The 19,906-nt window shown below is 38.4% G+C and overlaps 1 protein-coding gene across 4 annotated transcripts in view; it reads right to left on the reverse strand.

Moving 5' to 3' along the window:
• The window catches only part of WDR7 (WD repeat domain 7), a 372,789-nt gene that overhangs the window by 334,718 nt on the left and 18,165 nt on the right, over positions 1 to 19,906 (reverse strand). For all 4 annotated transcript variants that reach the window (XM_003926047.4, XM_003926046.4, XM_074383362.1 and 1 more), the window contains 6 exons: positions 16,766 to 16,937; positions 9,501 to 9,607; positions 7,235 to 7,313; positions 5,794 to 5,968; positions 2,925 to 3,001; positions 1,988 to 2,107 (listed from right to left, as the gene is read on the reverse strand). In XM_003926047.4, the coding sequence (XP_003926096.1) occupies positions 1,988 to 2,107; positions 2,925 to 3,001; positions 5,794 to 5,968; positions 7,235 to 7,313; positions 9,501 to 9,607; positions 16,766 to 16,924 (717 nt within the window). In that variant the 5' untranslated portion in view covers positions 16,925 to 16,937. The remainder of the gene's footprint in view (positions 1 to 1,987; positions 2,108 to 2,924; positions 3,002 to 5,793; positions 5,969 to 7,234; positions 7,314 to 9,500; positions 9,608 to 16,765; positions 16,938 to 19,906) is intronic.

Below are 19,906 nucleotides of genomic sequence, written 5' to 3' on the forward strand. Positions count from 1 at the left end.
ACTGAACAATTCTTCATCATCTATGTATATTGTAATTATCTTCTCTATGTGAGTTGCCTTTTTACTCTTAGGTATGCATTTTAAAAAGGAAAAAGCTGTTCTCACATAATTATAAAATGTTTATAACGGACACAAATGAAACTGGTACTACATACTCTATCTGGAAGGGGAAGAGAAGCTCCAGGGGGGAAAGAGACACATTTTTCACTGTATACTCTTATACTTTTTTTTTATACCCCGAAACAAAGTCTTGCTCTTTGCCCAGGCTGAATGCAGTGGCACCATCTCAGTTCACTGCAACTTCCGCCTCCGGGTTCAAGCAATTCTCCCGGCTCAGCATTCCAAAAAACTGGAATTACAGGTGTGCACCACCATGCCTAGCTTTTTTTTTTTTAAGTTTTTAGTAGAGACGGGGTTTCACCATGTTGGTCAGGCTTGTCTCAAACTCCCGACCTTGTGATCCGCCCACCTCAGCCTCCCAAAGTGTTGGGGTTACAGGCATAAGCCACCGTGCCCAGCCTATTTTTTAATTGCTATTTGCATATGTTTTAATTTTAAGACAAAGGAAGAACCCTATAAAACCTACTCTAAGCAAGCAATGGCTAGTTTTTCCTCTCTAATCTTATTCTAAAATAGTAAGTGACAATGATAAGGTTAAGATCTCGCTTCCCTAGACAGTCCTTTCACTATATGGCTCATCCCCTTGTGTTCTAAGCTCAGGAAACAGTCCATTCCATGTTCTAATTGTGAGACAGTATAGCATAGTAGTAATGAGAGCAGCTCCAGGAGTCAGATACATGCATTATAATTCAACAGCTTCGCTACCACCCATTTATATATCCTTTGTCAAGATATTTGTCCCCTCACTGCCTCAGTTGCCTCATCTGCAAAATAGAGAAAGTCACAAGTCCTTCTGCGGTAAGCAGTCTCTAAGAGGGCCCCAGTGATCTAAAACCCTGGTGTTCACACCCATGTGTAATCCTCCTCCCTATGTGTATGCTGCCTTTTGTGACTGTTTTTAAAGAACAACATGTAGCCAGGAATGTGGCTCATGCCTATAATCCCAGTATCTCGGGAGGCTGAGGCAAGAGGATTGCTTGAGCCCAGGAGTTCAAGACCACCCTAGGCAATAAAGTGAGACCCCTTCCCTACAAAGAAATTTTAAAATTAGCCAGGCATGTTAATGCGTGCCTGTAGTCCCGGCTACTCAGGAGGCTGAGGTAGGGGGATCCCTTGAGGCCAGGAGTTCAAGTGAGCTATGACTGTGCCACTGCACTCCAGCCTGGGTTACAAAACAACACCTCATCTCTTTAAAAAAAACAAAAAACAAGAACAAGAAACTGGGTGACAAAACATGTTTGTTGTTTTAAACATGCTAACTTCTGGAATGATTTGCTATTCAGAAATAAATAGCTAATCCACCTAACCTCAGAAAGTTGTGAGGATTAAATAATACATGGCAAGCTTTGAAAAAAAAGTGCTAGTCACAGAACGAGTGCCCAGAACATGTTTTGTTTTTTTTTTTTTCTATTATAGAAATATTAAAATCTGGCAACATGAGGTAATATGCCTCTTCCATCATTACCTCTGATGTGATAGGAGAAGACTTTCCAACTCTAAGAAGCCAGGAAAAATATTCACTATTGGCTTTAATAACACCCTACAAAGAAATGTCCAACCTGTAGAAAACTCCCTACCACTGTTCATGTTGTACTGACAAGATAGTGACTAAAACAGTAGTAAAAAGGAGAAAATAAGATGAATGAAATACAGTCTCTAACTGAATCATTCCATAAACACAAACAAACAAAAACAACTATACATCGCCAAGTCTCAACTTCTCAAAATGTGATATCAAAAGCAGACATGAATTCCAAATGGCTAAAATAGTCTTGCACGAAGTACTTCTTTAGGGTTCTTTAGAAATCTGATAAACCAATGTCATGAAGGGTAAATATACAGCTTCTTATTTATATAATTATCTTACCCTCCAATATTTGGAACACACAACCAAAAGTGACCTTTGTGTAAATGCGCAAAAAGAGATGCTTTGGCAATTCTGACAATAAATTGGTTTGGATTCCTCCTCAAATATTGGTTCAGTATCCTGAAAAGAGAAAGATTTGTAAAACTTTAGGAATAGCTTGGTTGCCAATTTAAATTATCATACAATGATAAAGGCAACAAAATGAAACAAAGGCGTCACTTGACATGTTCAACATTTTGGCCCCTCAGGTAAGGGCCAAGGAAGTAAAAAGCAGCAAAGATACACCCTAGAAGCAGCTAGGCACAAATATTGTTGCTACAAAATCCCGTGAGCTTTCAATTCTGATGAGACTCCGAGTGTCATTGCTCTGGTAATGATAGATGCTAAAGTCTGCCTTAATCCTAATTTTTGTAGCTATATGTGCTTTTAAAAAAATCTAACCAATTCCTCTATTTTCTCCTGAATTCCATGCCTTAAAATTCCCTAGCTGAAGAGAGTAACATCAAAATTGTCAGAGTCTTGATCTTTCTCATTGATATAAAATAACAAGAAATTCAAGCCCAAAGAAACAGATGACTAAAAATGGCTTTGTATATTTTTGTAGTGATTTGCTTTATTTTTTTTTCCTTTGAGTCAATTTAAACAGAAGCAGTTGAGAACTCCACCTCTTTTATGTTTCTCCTCTTCATATCCTGTGCAATATGTTTCTTTATCTTATATCTGTGATAGAGCAGATGTTGCCACTAAAAGTGAACTAAAAATTCACTCCCCTAGCATACTAGAGAATCTTCCATACTATGTCTATAAGAAAATTATCAAAAAAGAACAGCTTTTTCCCTCCCCCTTAAAAAAAAAAATGGAAGGGGCATATCATTACTAAGAATTCGAACTACGGAGAATAAAGCCAGAAAAATCACCCCAGTTTCCCTTTTCTCACCTGCGTGTCACTTATTTCTGAGGCGACAATCCATACCTTCAAGATGCCAGTCACCGAGAGTGCTACTACGGTGTCCTCTAAAATGAGAAGGGACAAAAAAGCAGCCCAGGTTACAAACATAACATGCTTGCTTTCTAAATATTTAGACATTTTGCTAAATGAAATTAGACAAGAGCATGTTTTACATACAATTAGCAGAAAAGCACGACTCTCTATTTCATGAAACAGAAACCAGGTTTTGAAACACAAGTTAATGAAGATGGCCGACGACTTAAAATTAAAGGAAAATTATTTCTGGCTAATTAATTTTTTTATTTCTAATTAAGAAGTTTTTAATAATTTCAAATGTTCTTGATTAACAATGAACTTTTACATTTCAAAATCCATTATTTATCATGGATGAGCTCAGTCACTTTATTTCTTCAAGGCACTAATTTCTCCCCTTTGCCCACATACCTTGCCCAACTTCCAGATATTTCATTGCACATTACATCCTCCACAGAATGAAATCAAGAGAAAAATATGGCATAAAACCTAAATTCCTAAGCTTCAGGTAAGGGACCAGTGAAGTCCCAGGGTCATGTACAGGAATTTTGAGAGGATGAGTATTAGAAGGCAGTCAATTCGGGCTCCAGAGGGAGAAAGGTGAATGTTAAAAGCAAAATCACCTTTTTCTTCACTAGTTAACCACAGAACCTTAGATAACAAGCTATCTTAAATTCCATTTTCTTATCTGGAAGCAAATATAAATGAGTAACAAGAGTACCTATCCTAATGAGTTGTTATAAAACTTAAGACACACCAATGGAAACATTCAGCACATACTAAATTCTCAACAAACTTGATTTATTACTGTCATTTAAAAAATTGTTATCTTTAAAAAAACCTTACCAATATCACATAGTTCTCTAGACACTGTAAAGCACTGGAATGAATTCTTAATTGAAGTTACATTCTATTCTTTTCAGACTACAGTGTATACATATACTGAAGGAGTGTAAAAATTTTAAATATGCAAACTGCTTGGTCACAAATACAGATCTTTTTTAAATAAAGGATTCACTGTAAGTAATATTAGAGGTAAGTATATGAATGATGAGTTCCCTATTGCCTGGAAAATTAAAACAAACCTCATTCTCACTGTTGTGGTTAGGAATAAAGGGGTAATTCTCTAAGATGCATAAAAAGACTCTCTGAGAAGGTTCACATGAAAGAAACCTGCTCAATTTTGTTTTACCAAACATGTCACAAATACATTTGACCAGAGATTCTACTTTTTCACTAATAACTATTAACAAACTTGAGAACCAACACTCTGAAGAACGTCAGGAAATGAAGCTGAACACAGCCAGGCTCATTCACTGATGTATTGTCTGTGGCTGCTTTTGTGCTACAACAGCAGAGTTGAGTAGTTGAAACATAGATCTTATGACCTGCAGAGCCTAAAATATTTTATATCTGGCCCTTTACAGTACAAGTTTGCCCAGCCCTGATCCACAAGATGAATTCCCTAGCTGATATACAGGGCTGTCAAGATCTGTCTCCTGCCAACTCTGCCAGCCTCATATCCTGCCACTCCTTCCCTCATACTTCATGCCCCAGAAAAAGATAATTTACAGTTTCACACATAAAACTGTCATAATTTCAATGCTTTTGTCCCTCTCCTCTGCCAGAAACATCCTGATCACATGTCTGCCAAACCCTTCCTCATCTTCTTCCAAATCCTAGATCAGAATTTATCTGATCTGGGCAGCCCTCTATTGCTCTCAAGCAGCTCCACTGCCGTCCTCTTCATACTGTTTTTCCATCTTGCACACTTTGCACTCTAAACTGTTACTTGTTTACATATAATTATCCTTTATTAGAATCTGACTCCCTTAAATATTACAATTTCAATCCCTTGCACCTGGAAGATTGTAGCCATTCAATAAATATTTGCTGAATGACTACTGAATAAAAAGCTACATGCTGATTTTCCAACTCTAAGAGGTTACAAAGGGAAAGCTCCTATAAAGTTGAAGGCAATTCACTAATGGGAAGCACTGTAACACCTCGGTTAAAGGAACTACTCCAGGGTCCATTTGGCCACCAGTCAGCCACATACTTACTTTGTGATCTTAAGCAAAGACTCCCTAACCCTAACCCTCATCATTCTTCCCATCTACATGATGAATATTAACAGTACCTACCCCACTAAGTATTGCGAGAATTGGTCATATGTAAATGCTTAGTGTGGTGCTTGGTATTGTAAAAACACAATAAAGAAAAGTCTTCATGGTGAAGGTGCTGGTGACACTGGTGGTCGTGGTGGTCATTATTGACTGGCCTCTAGAGGAAGCATGTAACTATGAAGCCATTTGAAAGGAATGCTCTTTAAAGGCTTATAAAAATAAACACTCAATGTTCTGCATTAATTCGTGCTCTTTTCCTGAACAACTTTACTTTTTCTTTCACGATTGTTATTGAGAGGTTTCAACAAAAACGAAAAAAAGATAATGCAAACATTTCCTATGCCTCTTAAGCAAGTGATAGAACCAGGCTTTAGAAATATACACGTAAAACTACAGTTCCTCCCACCACACCCCCAAAGGTTAAGATGTTCTTCCTCCACTTCAGAAAATCACCCACATACTCTGTCAAAGGCTGGTGATCTATGCATCACGGAATGGAGATAAGCCAACAATTAACTCTTCATTCAATCAAAGGTCCCTTTATGAAGGAGGAAACAGACCATAAATTATTGCTGTAGTTATTTCTTAAATAGAAGCCTATAGCCCAAAGTATTAATTTATGATAAATTACAGAATTTTATAGTAAATTAAACATTAAGTCATGGTGCTAAAGTTCCTAACAGGCATAAAACACTGACCTTGTGTTCGGTGGGATCGAATAATACTCATGGAGCTAATCCAGTCTGGTGATATCTTTGATACTAAGGAGTATAATACTTCAAGGCTGGTAGCATCCACAACAAGGATTTCAGGGTAATGTCCATGGCATAAAAGCCTTCCTTCTCGCTGATTCCCAACAGAGAACTGGTAGAACTACATTCATGCCAAAAGGAAAAAGCTTTCTGAGTGTTCTCCTTTAATTTAGATACTTGATTAATATGCACTCATCAAGGTTATTACAATATTCTCCTAAAGCTCAACTTCTTCGGTAAGAATTCTAGCTATTTACCAAATGGTACATATTACATGGGTGTATGTGCACATATATATATTAAGTTATATTAATATTTTTAAATAGCTAACAAAAATTATTTTCCTAACATCTTATCCTCCCTTTTGAACTATTTTGAAACAGAATTTGTGATAATTGTTTTTTATCTCCCTCTAGCATTTAAAACAGAACTGTTGAATAAATTAGTAGAACACCTGAATAAAATCAGCTTTACAAATCAAATCAAAAGGGAAGCTCAGGTGGGTCACAAAAATAATATGAATTTTAAATGAGCAGAAATAAAGAAGTATACGCTTATAATTACTAGTTATGCAAATACAATTTAGGAGAATGATTGATGTTCAAACATAATCAGGGCCTCAGCTTTCTTATATGTAAAATTATATACTCCTATTTAATACATAAGGGCATCAGGAGGTCTAAATCAAACACAATACAAGAAATGCCTACACCATATCTGCTCAATAAATGTGAGTTACCTTCTTTTCCTTTCCATTGAAATCATAATTGATCATATTTTTAATATAATTCATAATTTTCTCAATAACACAATAAACTAATAATCTGAAGTTCAGAGAATGTGACTACGAAAAAGTAAAAAAGAATACCATTAATGTAAGTCAGAAACTACAAATTCATGTGTCACACTCTACAGGCACATGAAACAGTCATGTCTTCTGAAGAGCTGGAAAGTTTTAAAAATACGTGTCCAAGGACCAACTGCATGAGCAATAAAAAGGATACAGTCCACAAAGCAGGTCAATTTGTGTCAATCACAAGTGGAATCACAAAGGCTTTTACAAGGAAGAATTCCATTACTTAGGACCTAGAGCATTTCCCCAAGCAGTAAAGGGCCTCTCCCGTAGGTAACCAAGGTAGCCCAGAACAGCAGAAGCAGTGGCAATCTGCTTTCCCTATAACTTTCCCCATTAGTCTCCTCACCTTTCCTACCCCTCCCATCTCTTTCATCTTACAAGGAATACTTTTACTACTTCAATTCTAGTTTTCTTGTCCTATTACTACTACCTATCATTTTTCATATAAAAATATAGGCTCGGTGTTTTAAGAATATTTCAAATTATATACTATAATAGTTTGTGCTTAGAGTCACAGAAATAGATACTAACCTGAATGCCAGTATGTGTGCAAGCTAATTTTGTAAATTCAATACATCTGCCATCACTCACATCCCAGAGGCACATCTCTCTATAAAACAAAATAATGGTCAGCTTTGAATGTGACTTTTTAAAGCACCATTCAACTTTGTCAGAGTGATTTAAAATTAATCTTGCATTAAAACTAAAGCATTTCAGAAAAAGTAGCATATAGTCATTACTGCTATTCATCAAAATTTCCAGTCCTCCCTCCTACCTTCCTAACCCCTGACCCCCAACCACATTCCATATCATTTCTAGGCCCATAATAAGACTGCATTTCCTGTTTCCCTTTCGGTTAGTGAAGTCTTGTAAGTAGTTCTGGCCAGAACCAATGCAAGGCCTTCCACAGCTCTGTTCCAGAGAGTGGCTGCTTCACACAGAGGTTGCTCCCTCACTCTGAACCTCAGATTAAGGATAAGAGTGAAGCAGAGTAGAGGCCTCAAGTAACACATGAGGGACAAGACAAAAACAAGAAAAAACTTCTAATTTGAACTACCAAAATTTTATATTTGTTATCCAGGTAGCTAGAGAATTTAGAACTGCAAAAAACAAAAGTTAAAGTCACCTGAATTCCAAATCTTTGCAAATTAAATATAAGATTTCCATTTTTATTCTGTATTTACTGTAATTTTGTTGAATGCATACCAAACAAATCTCAAACTAAAGATATAACATTGAAAATTAGAAATGTCAACATGCATTGTCTATTGAAGAATAAATTTAACAGAAAAAAATTAATATAATGCAACAATCCTGATACTATTAGGGTTTTCTCTAAGATACCATTTTTCTATATCTCACATGGTATTATATAAGACAATTCTACCAAAAAGCATCCAATTTGGAATATGCATTGTAATGTAAATTATCTTTTAATTGACCAAAAGCTGTAATATTTTTACCTTATGTTGCTTTTTCTTCCAATGAATTATACAAGGTTCTCTTCAATAGGGAGAACAATTTTTGTTTCGTTTTGCTTTTTTTGAGATAGGGTCTCACTGTGTCACCCAGGCTGGAGTGCAGTGGCACAATCACAGCTCACTATAGCCTCAACCTCCTAGGGTCAGGTGATCCTCTCACCTCTGCCTTCTGAGTCTTGGACTATAGGCCCACACCAGCATGCCTGGCTAGTTTTTGTAATTTTTGTACAGACGGGGTTTTGACATGTTGCTCAGGCTAGTCTCGAACTCCTGGGCTTAAGTGATCTGCCCATCTTGGCCTCCCAAAGTGTCAGCAGGATTACAGGAGTGAACCACCACAGATAGCAACAATTTTTTTTTTCCCTTTTTCTTTTTTTTTTCTTTTTTTTTTTTTTTGAGACAGAGTCTTGCTCTGTCACCTTGGCTGGAGTGCAGTGGTGCAATCTTGGCTCACTGCAACCTACATCTCTCAGGTTCATGCAATTCTTCTGCCTTAGCCTCCTGAGTAGCCGAGACTACCAGCATGTGCCACACTAGGCTAATTTTTGTATTTTTTTTTTTTTTTTTTAGTAGAGACGGGGTTTCACCATATTGGCCAGGCCGGTGTCAAATTCCTGACCTCATGAGCCATCCGCCTCAGCCTCCCAAAGTGCTGAGATTACAGGCGTGAGCCACCGCGCCTGGCCAAACAATTTCTTATCTAACTCTCTTCAAGTTCCACAACTTTCTTCACTAGCATATTGCATAGATATAATTTCCTAAGCACCAAAAAGGTTTTGAAAACTTTAAAAAAATTTTTTTTAAACATTTAATAACATTGGGCCTTAGAACTACCATTCAATGACCTGCCTCTCTAAGGTAAGCTGCATTCTGAGACTTGGGAACACTAATAGTTATGTTAGTGTATTAACACATAACAATATAATTTTATGAACTTTTTCATGGCATCATCTCCAAAATTTATGCTAGCTTAGCATTATTCAGGTTTTTAAAAGGAAATCTTAAAAGTTGTCTGCCAATTCAATAAAAACACCACAGAGATGAATGATCATGCTTTAACTTTTATAGTATTGTGAGTTTCTCAAAAGCAAGCCAAAGGATATACCGTAAATTACAGTAAAAGTATTATAAAAATCATTAACATAGATGAAATTTACATCCCTGAAGATTTTAAATATCTTCCTTTAGGTTTAGACAATAAAAAGCATTTATTTAGGAGATATTCTAAAAGAAAAAAAAATGCCCCGATACTTACAAGACACTGGTGCTAGTTATAAAGACTCATGAGAAAAAGAGGCAAATGAGGAAATACTTACCCACTTTCAGATGCACTCACAATATACTGTTTGTCACTGGAAGCACAAGCTTTAGACAAACAAGTGATTGAAGCTGTGTGACCAAACAGCAGCGCTCGAGGATTAATCTAGAAATGCAAAAATACGCTAGTTTCAGTACCAAACTTAAAAATTAACCTTTTATTTGAGTACCAGCTTAGCCACAATACAACAGAAGACCAGGTAGACTTCTAAGGTTTTTTGCTCTAGTCCCTGGCTCTTGAACAGCACTGCTGGAGCTGGGGGGAATCTTCCAGCCCTGAAGAGAAGGACATAGGCCTGGCTGGCTTCACGACTGGCTGACAGTAGAGACCCAGGCTTTTAAACAACCACAGGCAGTAGCTAGGGAGTGGTTACAACAGGCCTTAAGCAAGACCCAGTGCTAGCTGCTTCAAGTCTGACCCAGCACAGTCCTAATGAAGGTGGCCACAGGGGTGCTTGTGTCATTCCACCCCCAGCTCCAAGTGATTCAAAACAGACAGAGAGACTCTGCTTGTTTGGGAGAAAGTATGAAAACAGATCAACAGTCTCTGTCTGGTAATCCAGAGAGTTGTCCTGAATCTTGTCCAACACCATCAAGGTGGTACCTCTACGAGTCTGCAAGAACCACAGTGTTACTGGGCTTGGGGTCTCCCTAAAGCAGATACACAACACCTAAGGCTTACACAACACCTAAAGATACTCCTTAAAGCTTAGAACACAACACCTAAGTCCTTTAGAATATCTGGAAAGCCTTCCCAAGAAGGACAGGTACAAACAAGCCCAGACTTTTCACTTTTTTCTAAGTGAAAACTACAATAAATATTTAATTCTTTCATGGCCAGACAAGACAAACATCTACAGGTATCAAGACCATCCAGGAAAACATGACCTCAACAAATGAATGAAATAAGGCAACAGGGACCAATCCTTGAGAAACAAATATGTGACCGTTCAGACACATAATTCAAAATAGGGTTTGAATTCTCTGTTTTGAGAAAACTCAAAGAAACTCAAAATAACACAGAGAAAGAATTCAGAGTTCTAGCAGATAAATTTAAGAAAGAGATTAAAATAATAAAAAAGAATCTAGCAGAAATTCTGAAGCTGAAAATGCAACTGGCATACTAAATAATAGATCAGAGTCCTTTTATAGAAGAATTGATCAAGCAGAGAAAAGAAATAGTGAGCTTGAAGACAGGCTATTTGAAAATACACAGTCTAAGGCAATAAAAGAAAAAAGAGTAAAAAGCAATGAAGCATGCCCATAGGCTCTAGAAAATAGCCTCAAAAGAGCAAATCTAAGAGTTACCGGTCATGAAGAGGAGATAGAAAAGGAGATGGGGTAGAAAGTTTACGCAAAGGAATAATAACAAAGAATTCTCAAATCTAGAGAATATAAATATCCAAGTAGAGGAAGGTTATATAATGCCAAGCAAATTTAACCCAGAGATGACTACCTCACGGTATTTAATAATTAAACTCCCAAAGGTCAAGGATAAAGAAAAAATCCTAAAAGCAACGAAGAAAAGACACAACATACACTGGGCCAGGCACAGTGGCTCATGTCTAAAATCCTAACACTTTGGGAGGTCGAGGTAGGTGAATCACTTGAGGCCAGGAGTTTGAGACCAGCCTGGGCAAAATAGAAAAACGCCATCTCTACTAAAAATACAAAAATTAGCCAGGTATGGTGGCACATATCTGGAGTCTCAGCTACTTGGGAGGCTGACGCACAGGAATCGCTGGAACCCAGTAGGCAGAGTTGCAGCAAGCTGAGATCACACCACTGCACTTCAGCCTGAATGGCAGAGAGACTCTGTCTCAAACAATGGAGCTCCAACACGTCTGGAACCAGACTTTTCAGTGGAGATCTTACAGGCCAGGAGAGAGTGGCATGACATTATTTAGAGTGCCGAAGGAAAAAAATGTTTAGCCTAGAACAGCATATTCAGCCAAAATATCCTTCAAGCATGAAAGATACATACTTTCTAGACAAACAAAAGCTGAGAGATTTCATCAACCCTAGACCCATCCTACAAGAAATGCTAAAGAGAGTACTTCAATCAGAAAGAAAAGGATATTAGTGAGCAATAAAGAATCATTTGAAGGTACAAAACTCAACAGTAATAGTAAGTGCACAGAAAAACAAAGAATATTGTAACACTGTAACTATGCTTTGAAAACTACTCTTAAGCACAAAGACTAAATGAAACAATAAAAAATAACTATAACTTTTCAATACATAGAGAATACAGAAAGATATAAATAGTAACAATAAACAGTTAAAAAGCTGCCAGGCCCCTGGCTCATTCCTGTAATCCCAGCACTTTAGGAGGCCAAGGCAGGTGGATTGCTTGAGATCAGGAGTTTGAAACCAGCTGGGCAATATGGGGAAACCCCATGTCCACAAAAAATACAAAACTTAGCCAGGCATGGTGGCATGTGCCTGTAGTCCCAGCTACTTGGGAGGCTGAGGTGGCAGGACTGCTTGAGCACAGGAGAACAAGGCTGAAGTGAGCCAAGGTCATGCCACTGCACTCCAGCCTGATTGAAAGAGACAGAGTGAGACCTTGTCTCTCCCCTTAAAAAAAGTTAAAAAGCAAGGGGAGGAAGTTAAGGTGCAGAGACTTTATTAGTTGTCCTTCTGTTTGTTTGTTTGTGTTTATGCAAATAGTGTCATTATCAGCTTAAAATAATGGGTTATAAGACAGTATCTGCAAGCCTCATGATAATCTCAAACCAAAAACATGCACTGGATACACAAAAAATAAAAAGCAGGAAAATAAATCATATCACCAGAGTAAATCACCATCACTAAAAGGAAGACCTGACAGAAATAAAGAAGACCACAAAACCGCCAGAAAACAAATAACAAAATAGCAGAAATAAGTCCTTACTTATCAATAATAACACTGAATATAAATGGACTAAACTCTCCAATCGAAAGATGGAGTGGCTGAAGGAATGAAAAAACAAGACCCAATGATCTCTTGCCTACAAGAAACACACTTCACCTATAAAGACACACATAAACTGAAAATAAAGGGATGAAAAAAGATATTCCATGCCAATGGAAACCAAAAAAGCAAGAATAGGTACACTTATATCAGACAAAATAGGACTTCAAGACAAAAACCATAAGAAGAGAAAAAAGGTCACTATATAATAAGAAAAGAGTCAATTCAACAAGAGGGTATAACAAATTTAAATATATATGCACCCAATACCAGAGCACCCAGATATATAAAGCTAATATTATTAGAGCTAACCAGAGAGATAGACCCCAATATAATAATAGCCAGGTATAGTGGTGCACACCTGTAGTCCCAGTTACAGGAGAAGCTGAGGCAGAAGGATCACTTGAACCCAGGAGATCAAGGCTGCAGTAAGCTATCATTGTACCACCACACTTCAGTCTGGGCAACAGAGTGAGAGCTTATGTCCAAAAAAATAAAAATAATAAAAATAAAAGTGAAACACTAGATGTTTTCTCTCTGCTAAGATTTAAGAACAAAATAAGGATGTCCACTCTTGCCAATTCCATTCAACCTGTACTGGAGGTGTTATCCATGAATATTAGGCAAAAAAATAAAATAAAAGGCATCCCTATTGGAAAGCAAAAAGTAGAACTATCTCTGTTGGAGAGTGACATTATCTTATATGCAGAAAATCCTAAAGGAACCACTAAAAAACTATAAGAAGTAATAAGTCCAACAAAGTTGCAAGAAATAAAATGAATAAACAAAGTCAAAGGTATCTGTATACATCAACAATGAAAAATCTGAAAAAAGGGACGGATCCAAGATGGCCAATTAGGAACAGCTCAGGATTGCAGCTCTCAGCAAAAGCGCGGAGGGTGAGTGGACACTGCATTTCCATACGGATTTTTATTGCCCACAGACCAGGAGTTTCCCAGGTGGAGGAGCCCCGCAGATTGCCAGCCCGGCAGTTCTCCATACAAAATACAAGGATCTGGGCACCATTTTAGCTGGCGATTGGAGCTCCTGGGAGACAGAGTCACCCATTCATCTGATAAAAAAGGGGACTGAAACAGGGAGCCAGACCAGCAGATTCCCAGGCAAAAACACAACAAATCTCAGCACGGCTATTTCATCTGGCACAGTAGGTCGCTGCAGGGGAAACCACACAGATTCTGGCACCTTTTCAACAGGTGACTGGAACACCTGGGAGACAGAGTCGACCGTTCAACTAAAAAAAAAATAACAAAAGGGCTCTGAGGCAGGGAGCCAGGTGACCAGGCTCGGCTGGTCCCACCCCCACAAAAAAAACAGCAATCGGAAATGCTCTGGATTGGGAGTTTCACAGCAAGCACAGCTGAACCCAGATGGTCCAGCTCCGTGGGGGAGGGGCGTCCGCCATTACCGAGGCAGTCCACCACTATTGGAGGTAGTCCGCCATTGCTGAGGCAGCCTGCCATTACAGAGAGAGTCCACCATTATAGAGGTGGGTCGTCATTGCCGAGGCAGTTCTAACTATACCCATATAAACAGGACTGCAGGGAAGTTCACATGGCAGCTGGGCAGAGCCCACAGCAACTCAGCAAACCCTCTGTACGCAGACAGTGACTAGGCCGCCTCCTCGCTGGGAAGGGCAGCCCTGAAAAAAGGCAGCACACAACAGAAACTCATAAATAATGACCTAACTCCCCAGGTCAGAGCACCTGGGGAAAAAAAAGGGGCGGGGGGGTGTTTATGAGTTCTGCTGCAGGAGACTTAAATTTGTACCTGCCCAGCAGCTCTGAATGAACAACAGAGCTCACAGCTGAGAACTTGAGCTCCTATAAAGGACAGACTATCTCCTCAAGCAGCTCCCTGACTCCATATATCCAAAGCCACCTCATAAAAGAGAGCTCAGACTGACATCTGGCAGTTATCCTTATGGGACAAAGATAGCAGAAGAAGAAACTGGCAGCAACCCTTACTGTTCTGCAGCCGCTGCAGGTGATCACCTGGCAAGCAGGGCCTGGAATGGACCTCAGCAGTCCTATAGCAGAGGGGCCTGACTGTTAGAAGGAAAACTAAGAAACAGAAAGAAATAACTTCATCATCAACAAACTGGACGTCAACTCAGAGACCCAATCTGAAAGTCAACAACTACAAAGACAACAGGTGGATAAATCCACAAAGATGTGATGAAACCAGCGCAAAAAGGACAAAACACCTGAAACCAGAATGCCTCTCCTCCTCAAAGGGATCACAACTCCTCACCAGCAAGGGAACAAGGCTGGATGGAGAATGAGTGTGATGAATTGACAGAATCAGGCTTCAGAAGGTAGGTAATAAGAAACCTCTCTGAGCTAAAAGAACATGTTCTAACCCAATGCAAAGAAACTAAGAACTTTGAAAAAAGATTTGACGAAATGCTAACGGGTATAAACAACTTAGAGAGAAATATAAGTGAATTGATGGAGCTGAAAAACACAACACGAGAACTTCACGAAGCATATACAAGTTTCAACAGCCGAACTGAACAAGCAGACAAAAGGATATTAGAGGTTGAAGATCAACTCAATGAAATAAAACAAGAAGGCAAGATTAGAGAAAAAAGGGTAAAACGGAATGAACAAAGTCTCCAAGAAATACGGGACTATGTGAAAAGACCTAATCTAAGTTTGATAGATGTACCTGAATGTGATGAAGAGAACGAATCCAAGCTGGAAAATACTCTTCAGGATATTATCCAGGAAAACTTCCCCAACCTAGCAAGGTAGGCCAATAGTCAAGTCCAGGAAGTACTGGAAGACGTACGAGAACACCACAAAGATATTCCTCAAGAAGAGCAACCCCAAGGCACATAATCGTCAGATTCACCAGGGTTGAAATAAAGGAGAAAATGCTAAGGGCAGCCAGAGAGAACAGTCAGGTTACCCACAAAGAGAAGCCCATCAGACTCAGAGCAGATCTCTCAGCAGAAACCCAACAAACCAGAAGAGAGTGGGGGCCAATATTCAACATCCTTAAAGAAAAGAACTTTCAACCTATAATTTCATATCCAGCCAAACTAACCTTCTTAAGTGAAGGAAAAATAAAATCCTTTACGAGCAAGCAAGTACTCAGATATTTCATCACCACCAGGCCTGCTTTATAAGAGCTCCTGAAAGAGGCACTAAACATAGGAACAACCAGTACCAGCCACTCCAAAAATATACCAAATGGTAAACAGCATTGATACAATGAAGAAACTGCATCAACTAATGGGCAAAACAGCCAGTTAGCATCAAAATGGCAGTATCAAATTCACACATAACAATATTAACCCTAAATGTAAACGGACTAAATGCCCCAATCAAAAGACACAGACTGGCAAATTGGATAAAAAGCCAAAACCCACCAGTGTGCTGTATCCAGGAAACCCATCTCACATGCAAGGATACACAAAGGCTCAAAGTAAAGGGATGGAGGAAGATTTATCAAGCAAATGGAGAGCCAAAAAAAGCAGGATTTGCAATTCTCATCTCTGATAAAATAGATTAACTGTGTAGTATGTGAATTATATCTCAATAAGATTGTTTTCCAAAAAAAAGTAATTTAAAAAATCACCTTTCTTGACCGCACCTTTCATACCAGCTACCACTCCATTTTCTCTGTTCCCCTTTACAAAAAATTCAGAGTTGTCAGAAAAAGGAGTTACAAATATGGAAAGGAGAAAAGTAGGATAAATGCTGTGGTGTTATGTTGGAATTAAAGGTATCAGTGTGAAAGTGTGTGTGTGTGTGTGTGTGTGTGTGTGTGTCCCCAACTCCTATTTTCCTAGCTGTGTTCACTGAAAGGCCTGGAAGCAGAGCACACTGAGTACTCCATAACATTAAGGAATGACAATAAAGGCACAGTCATTTCAAAAATCAATACAACAAAACTTATACTTTATAAAAAGTTTTGCCCTTTTCAAAGCATTTACCATAGAAGGTTTAAGTGTTTTAAATTTTCTACAGCCTATTTGGAAAACCTCCTTTAGTATGGCTCATAATCTTTTGAAAAATCTTAAATGTAACAAACAGTAAGTCACTTAAGGTAGATATTACATTTGAAAATGGCCGAAAGCCCTCAGAAGTAAACTCTGATTTACTTTTTATTTTATTTTATTTACCCTCAGTAAATAGTGAATCTGTATACTACCAGTTTTAGTCAAAATACATTTTTTAGAAAATCTACTGTGGACCCAAAAGCATCATTCAGGGACTATGTTACCTTCTAATGAGCAGATTTTTATATCTAAAATGTGCAATAGGCATTTTAAATACTCACTTCCAGTTCTACTGAAAGATCCCAGAGACATATTTGTCCATCGTGGCATCCTGTTACGACTGTGGCCCCATCATCTGTTAAAAGTACTGCAGAGATGCAATGTGTGGGTGCTTTTCGACCCCAAAGAACAATGGGCAGAACAAGGCTGTTTCCTGCCATTATGTTTTCAAACCTGAAAATGTTACAAAAATTGTCAGATATTAAAATACTTCTCTCGAAAACATGTCACACATTTTTGTTATAAAAACAACAATTTGAAAATAATCATATAGTCCTGGGAGTAAATTGCAGCTACTTAAATATTATTTTCAAAAAAACTAGTTTATCATAACTACTCTAGATTCAGATGCTTGCAAAATAACACACAATCAACACCTGTGGAAAGAAAGGAATAACATGACAATAATAAACAGGTCTTTGCCCTAGGCATTCACAGTTTTAAAAATGGCATGAAAGGCCAGTGACTTCAGTACCTCATATTCATCTAGGACTTCACAGTTTATAAAGCACTGTAATGTATACTATTTCATTTTGATTCTCACAACAGCCTTTTGAGGTTGGCAGACTAGAAACTGAGGCATAAACATTACCTGCTCTAGAACACAGAACTAGCAAGTCATAAAACTCAAATACAAATTGGACCTTCGGATCCCAAGTTGCATGCCTCCATCAAAAAAGACAGGCCAAACTGTTCTCAGAAAGTCTGGTACACACCAACTCAACTGCACCACTACCACTAGACAATAATTATGAAGAACTTTCTAAGTCCCAGAAAATCTTCTGAACATTGTATGTGTGTGTATAAATATAAGTACATATATAAACACAATTAATCCTTACAACAAATCAGGAAAAAAACACTACTGTCATGCCTTTTTCAGAGACAAAGATACCGAGGCACAAAGTCACAAGCGACAGAGCCCAGATCAGAACCCAGGAAGCCTGACTTCAGAACCTGCGGTCTTTCTCACACTGCTAGGCTACTGATGACACAAGAGGTCTCTAAACCAGTAATAAATACCAATGCCCAAGAAAAAACTCAGTACTGTTTCACATTGTGATAAACATTTTTAAAAGTTTGTTCAGTGAGAAACTCATTCAACCAAATTTACTCCAAACCTGTTATGCCTGAAGGTCATGAGTCTTTTGTTGTAAACTCTGAACCTTGAGGGAAGAAAAGAATACCTTTGTAAACTCATTTCTCCATTACAGGAAAAAAAAAATGTAGTTTCCGGTTGAGGGATTTAAAATTGAGATGCTAATCAATTAATCAGAAAATACTGGAGTGCACCTCTTGCAGGTGAGCACAAATATAAAAAAGTATTCCTTAATATAACAAAATTAAAATCTAATTGGCAAAAAAATATTTAGGTATTAAAAACTGTGGTTAAAGACCTGAAAAACAGGAGTTCAGAGAAGTTAAAAAAAGAGACTGGAATAGTCAAAGCTGCATAGAAGACAGGACTGTGCTAAATCTCATTAGACACTAGGGGGTCACCTACAGCCTGGCAGATGGCCAATCAAAAGGTATAATCATTAAAGATAAAATGAGGCAATGGCCAGGTACAGTGGCCCAAAAGTTGGGAGGCCAAGGTTGGCAGATCACTTGAGTTCAAGAGTTCAAGACCAGCCTGGCCAACAGGGTGAAACACCACCTCTAGAAAAATTAGATGGGCATGGTGGTGCATGCCTAAAATCCCAGCTACTCAGGAGGCTGAAGCAGGAGAATCGCTTGAACCCAGGAGGCAGAGGTTGCTGTGAGCGGAGATCACACCACCGCATTCCAGACTGTGCAACAGAGTGAGACCCCGCCTCAAAAAAAAAGAAACAAATTATAAACTGAGGCAAGTAAAAAACTGAATGACACTGGAATGCTTACTAAAAACAATTTACAGTACATCTTTTATTTTTTATTAGAAGCAATAGTTTTCAACAGTTTGCTTCCCCAAAAACTTTATCTTTTTTGCTACAAGGGTATACATTTAAAGAAAAAATTAGAAGTCCCCTTCTTATTAGGAAAACCCTATTTGTGTCATGATAGCTTCACAAATTACCATGACACTAACAATTATTTCCATATTCCTAACTGACATTCAAAAATAAAACTAGGCTGGGTTTGGTGGTACATGCCTATAATCCAAGCAGGAGGGGAGGTAGAGATGGGCAGATGGCTTGAGCTTAGGGGTTCAAGAACAGCCATCTCTACAAAAAATACAAAAATTAGCCAGGCACAGTGCTGCACTCCTATAGTACCAGTTACTTCGGAAACTGAGGTGAGAGAATCATCTGAGCCCAGGAGGTGGCGGCTACAATGTGCCAAGATTGGGCCACTGCACTCCAGCCTAGGTGACAGAGTGAGACCCCATCTCAAAAAAAAAAAAAAAAAAGGAAAAAGAAAAGAAAGCTAAGCACATAACCAATTTTAATCAATTTGGAATAGCATGTTCCTGGTTGAATCATATATCCAACTAGGACTTTCTCAAAAAAAGAGAATCTGAAAGGAGTTCACATCACTGGCCGGGCACAGTGGCTCACGCCTGTAATCCTAGCACTTTAGGATACCAAGTCGGGCAGATCATGAGGTCAAGAGATCAAGACCATCCTGGCCAACATGGTGAAACTCTGTCTCTACTAAAAATACAAAAACTAGCCAGGCGTGGTGGCATTCACCTGTAGTCCCAGCTACTTGGGAGGCTGAGGCAGGAGAATCACTTGAACCTGCAAGGCAGAGATTGCAGTAAGCCAAGATCATGCCACTGCACTCCAGCCTAGGTGACAGAGTAAGACTCTGTCTCAAAAAAACTAATTAAATTAAATTTAAAAATAAATTATATCACCAAAGAAGATTTCCCTCACATAAATAAGTGCCAAGCACTGAATACAATATGGTGAGATCTGGAAAGAACACCATTTCTCTAAGCTACTTGGTGACTTGTATTCAGTACGTATGGCCTGGCTTAAACAGAATGCAAACAGATTCAGGACTATGGAATATAGGGTACTAAATGCCCGAAAACATTTTTTTTTCTAATACCCTAAAAATCGAATAAAAATGAAACTTTAGAAAAGCCACCAGAAGCACTAATAAAATAATGTGAAATAGAGGATAACATGGCTTATGATAGAATAGTATATGACAAT

Source organism: Saimiri boliviensis, chromosome 13 (genome assembly GCF_048565385.1).
Source record: "Saimiri boliviensis isolate mSaiBol1 chromosome 13, mSaiBol1.pri, whole genome shotgun sequence".
In the NCBI taxonomy this organism is placed as follows: Eukaryota; Metazoa; Chordata; class Mammalia; order Primates; family Cebidae; genus Saimiri; species Saimiri boliviensis.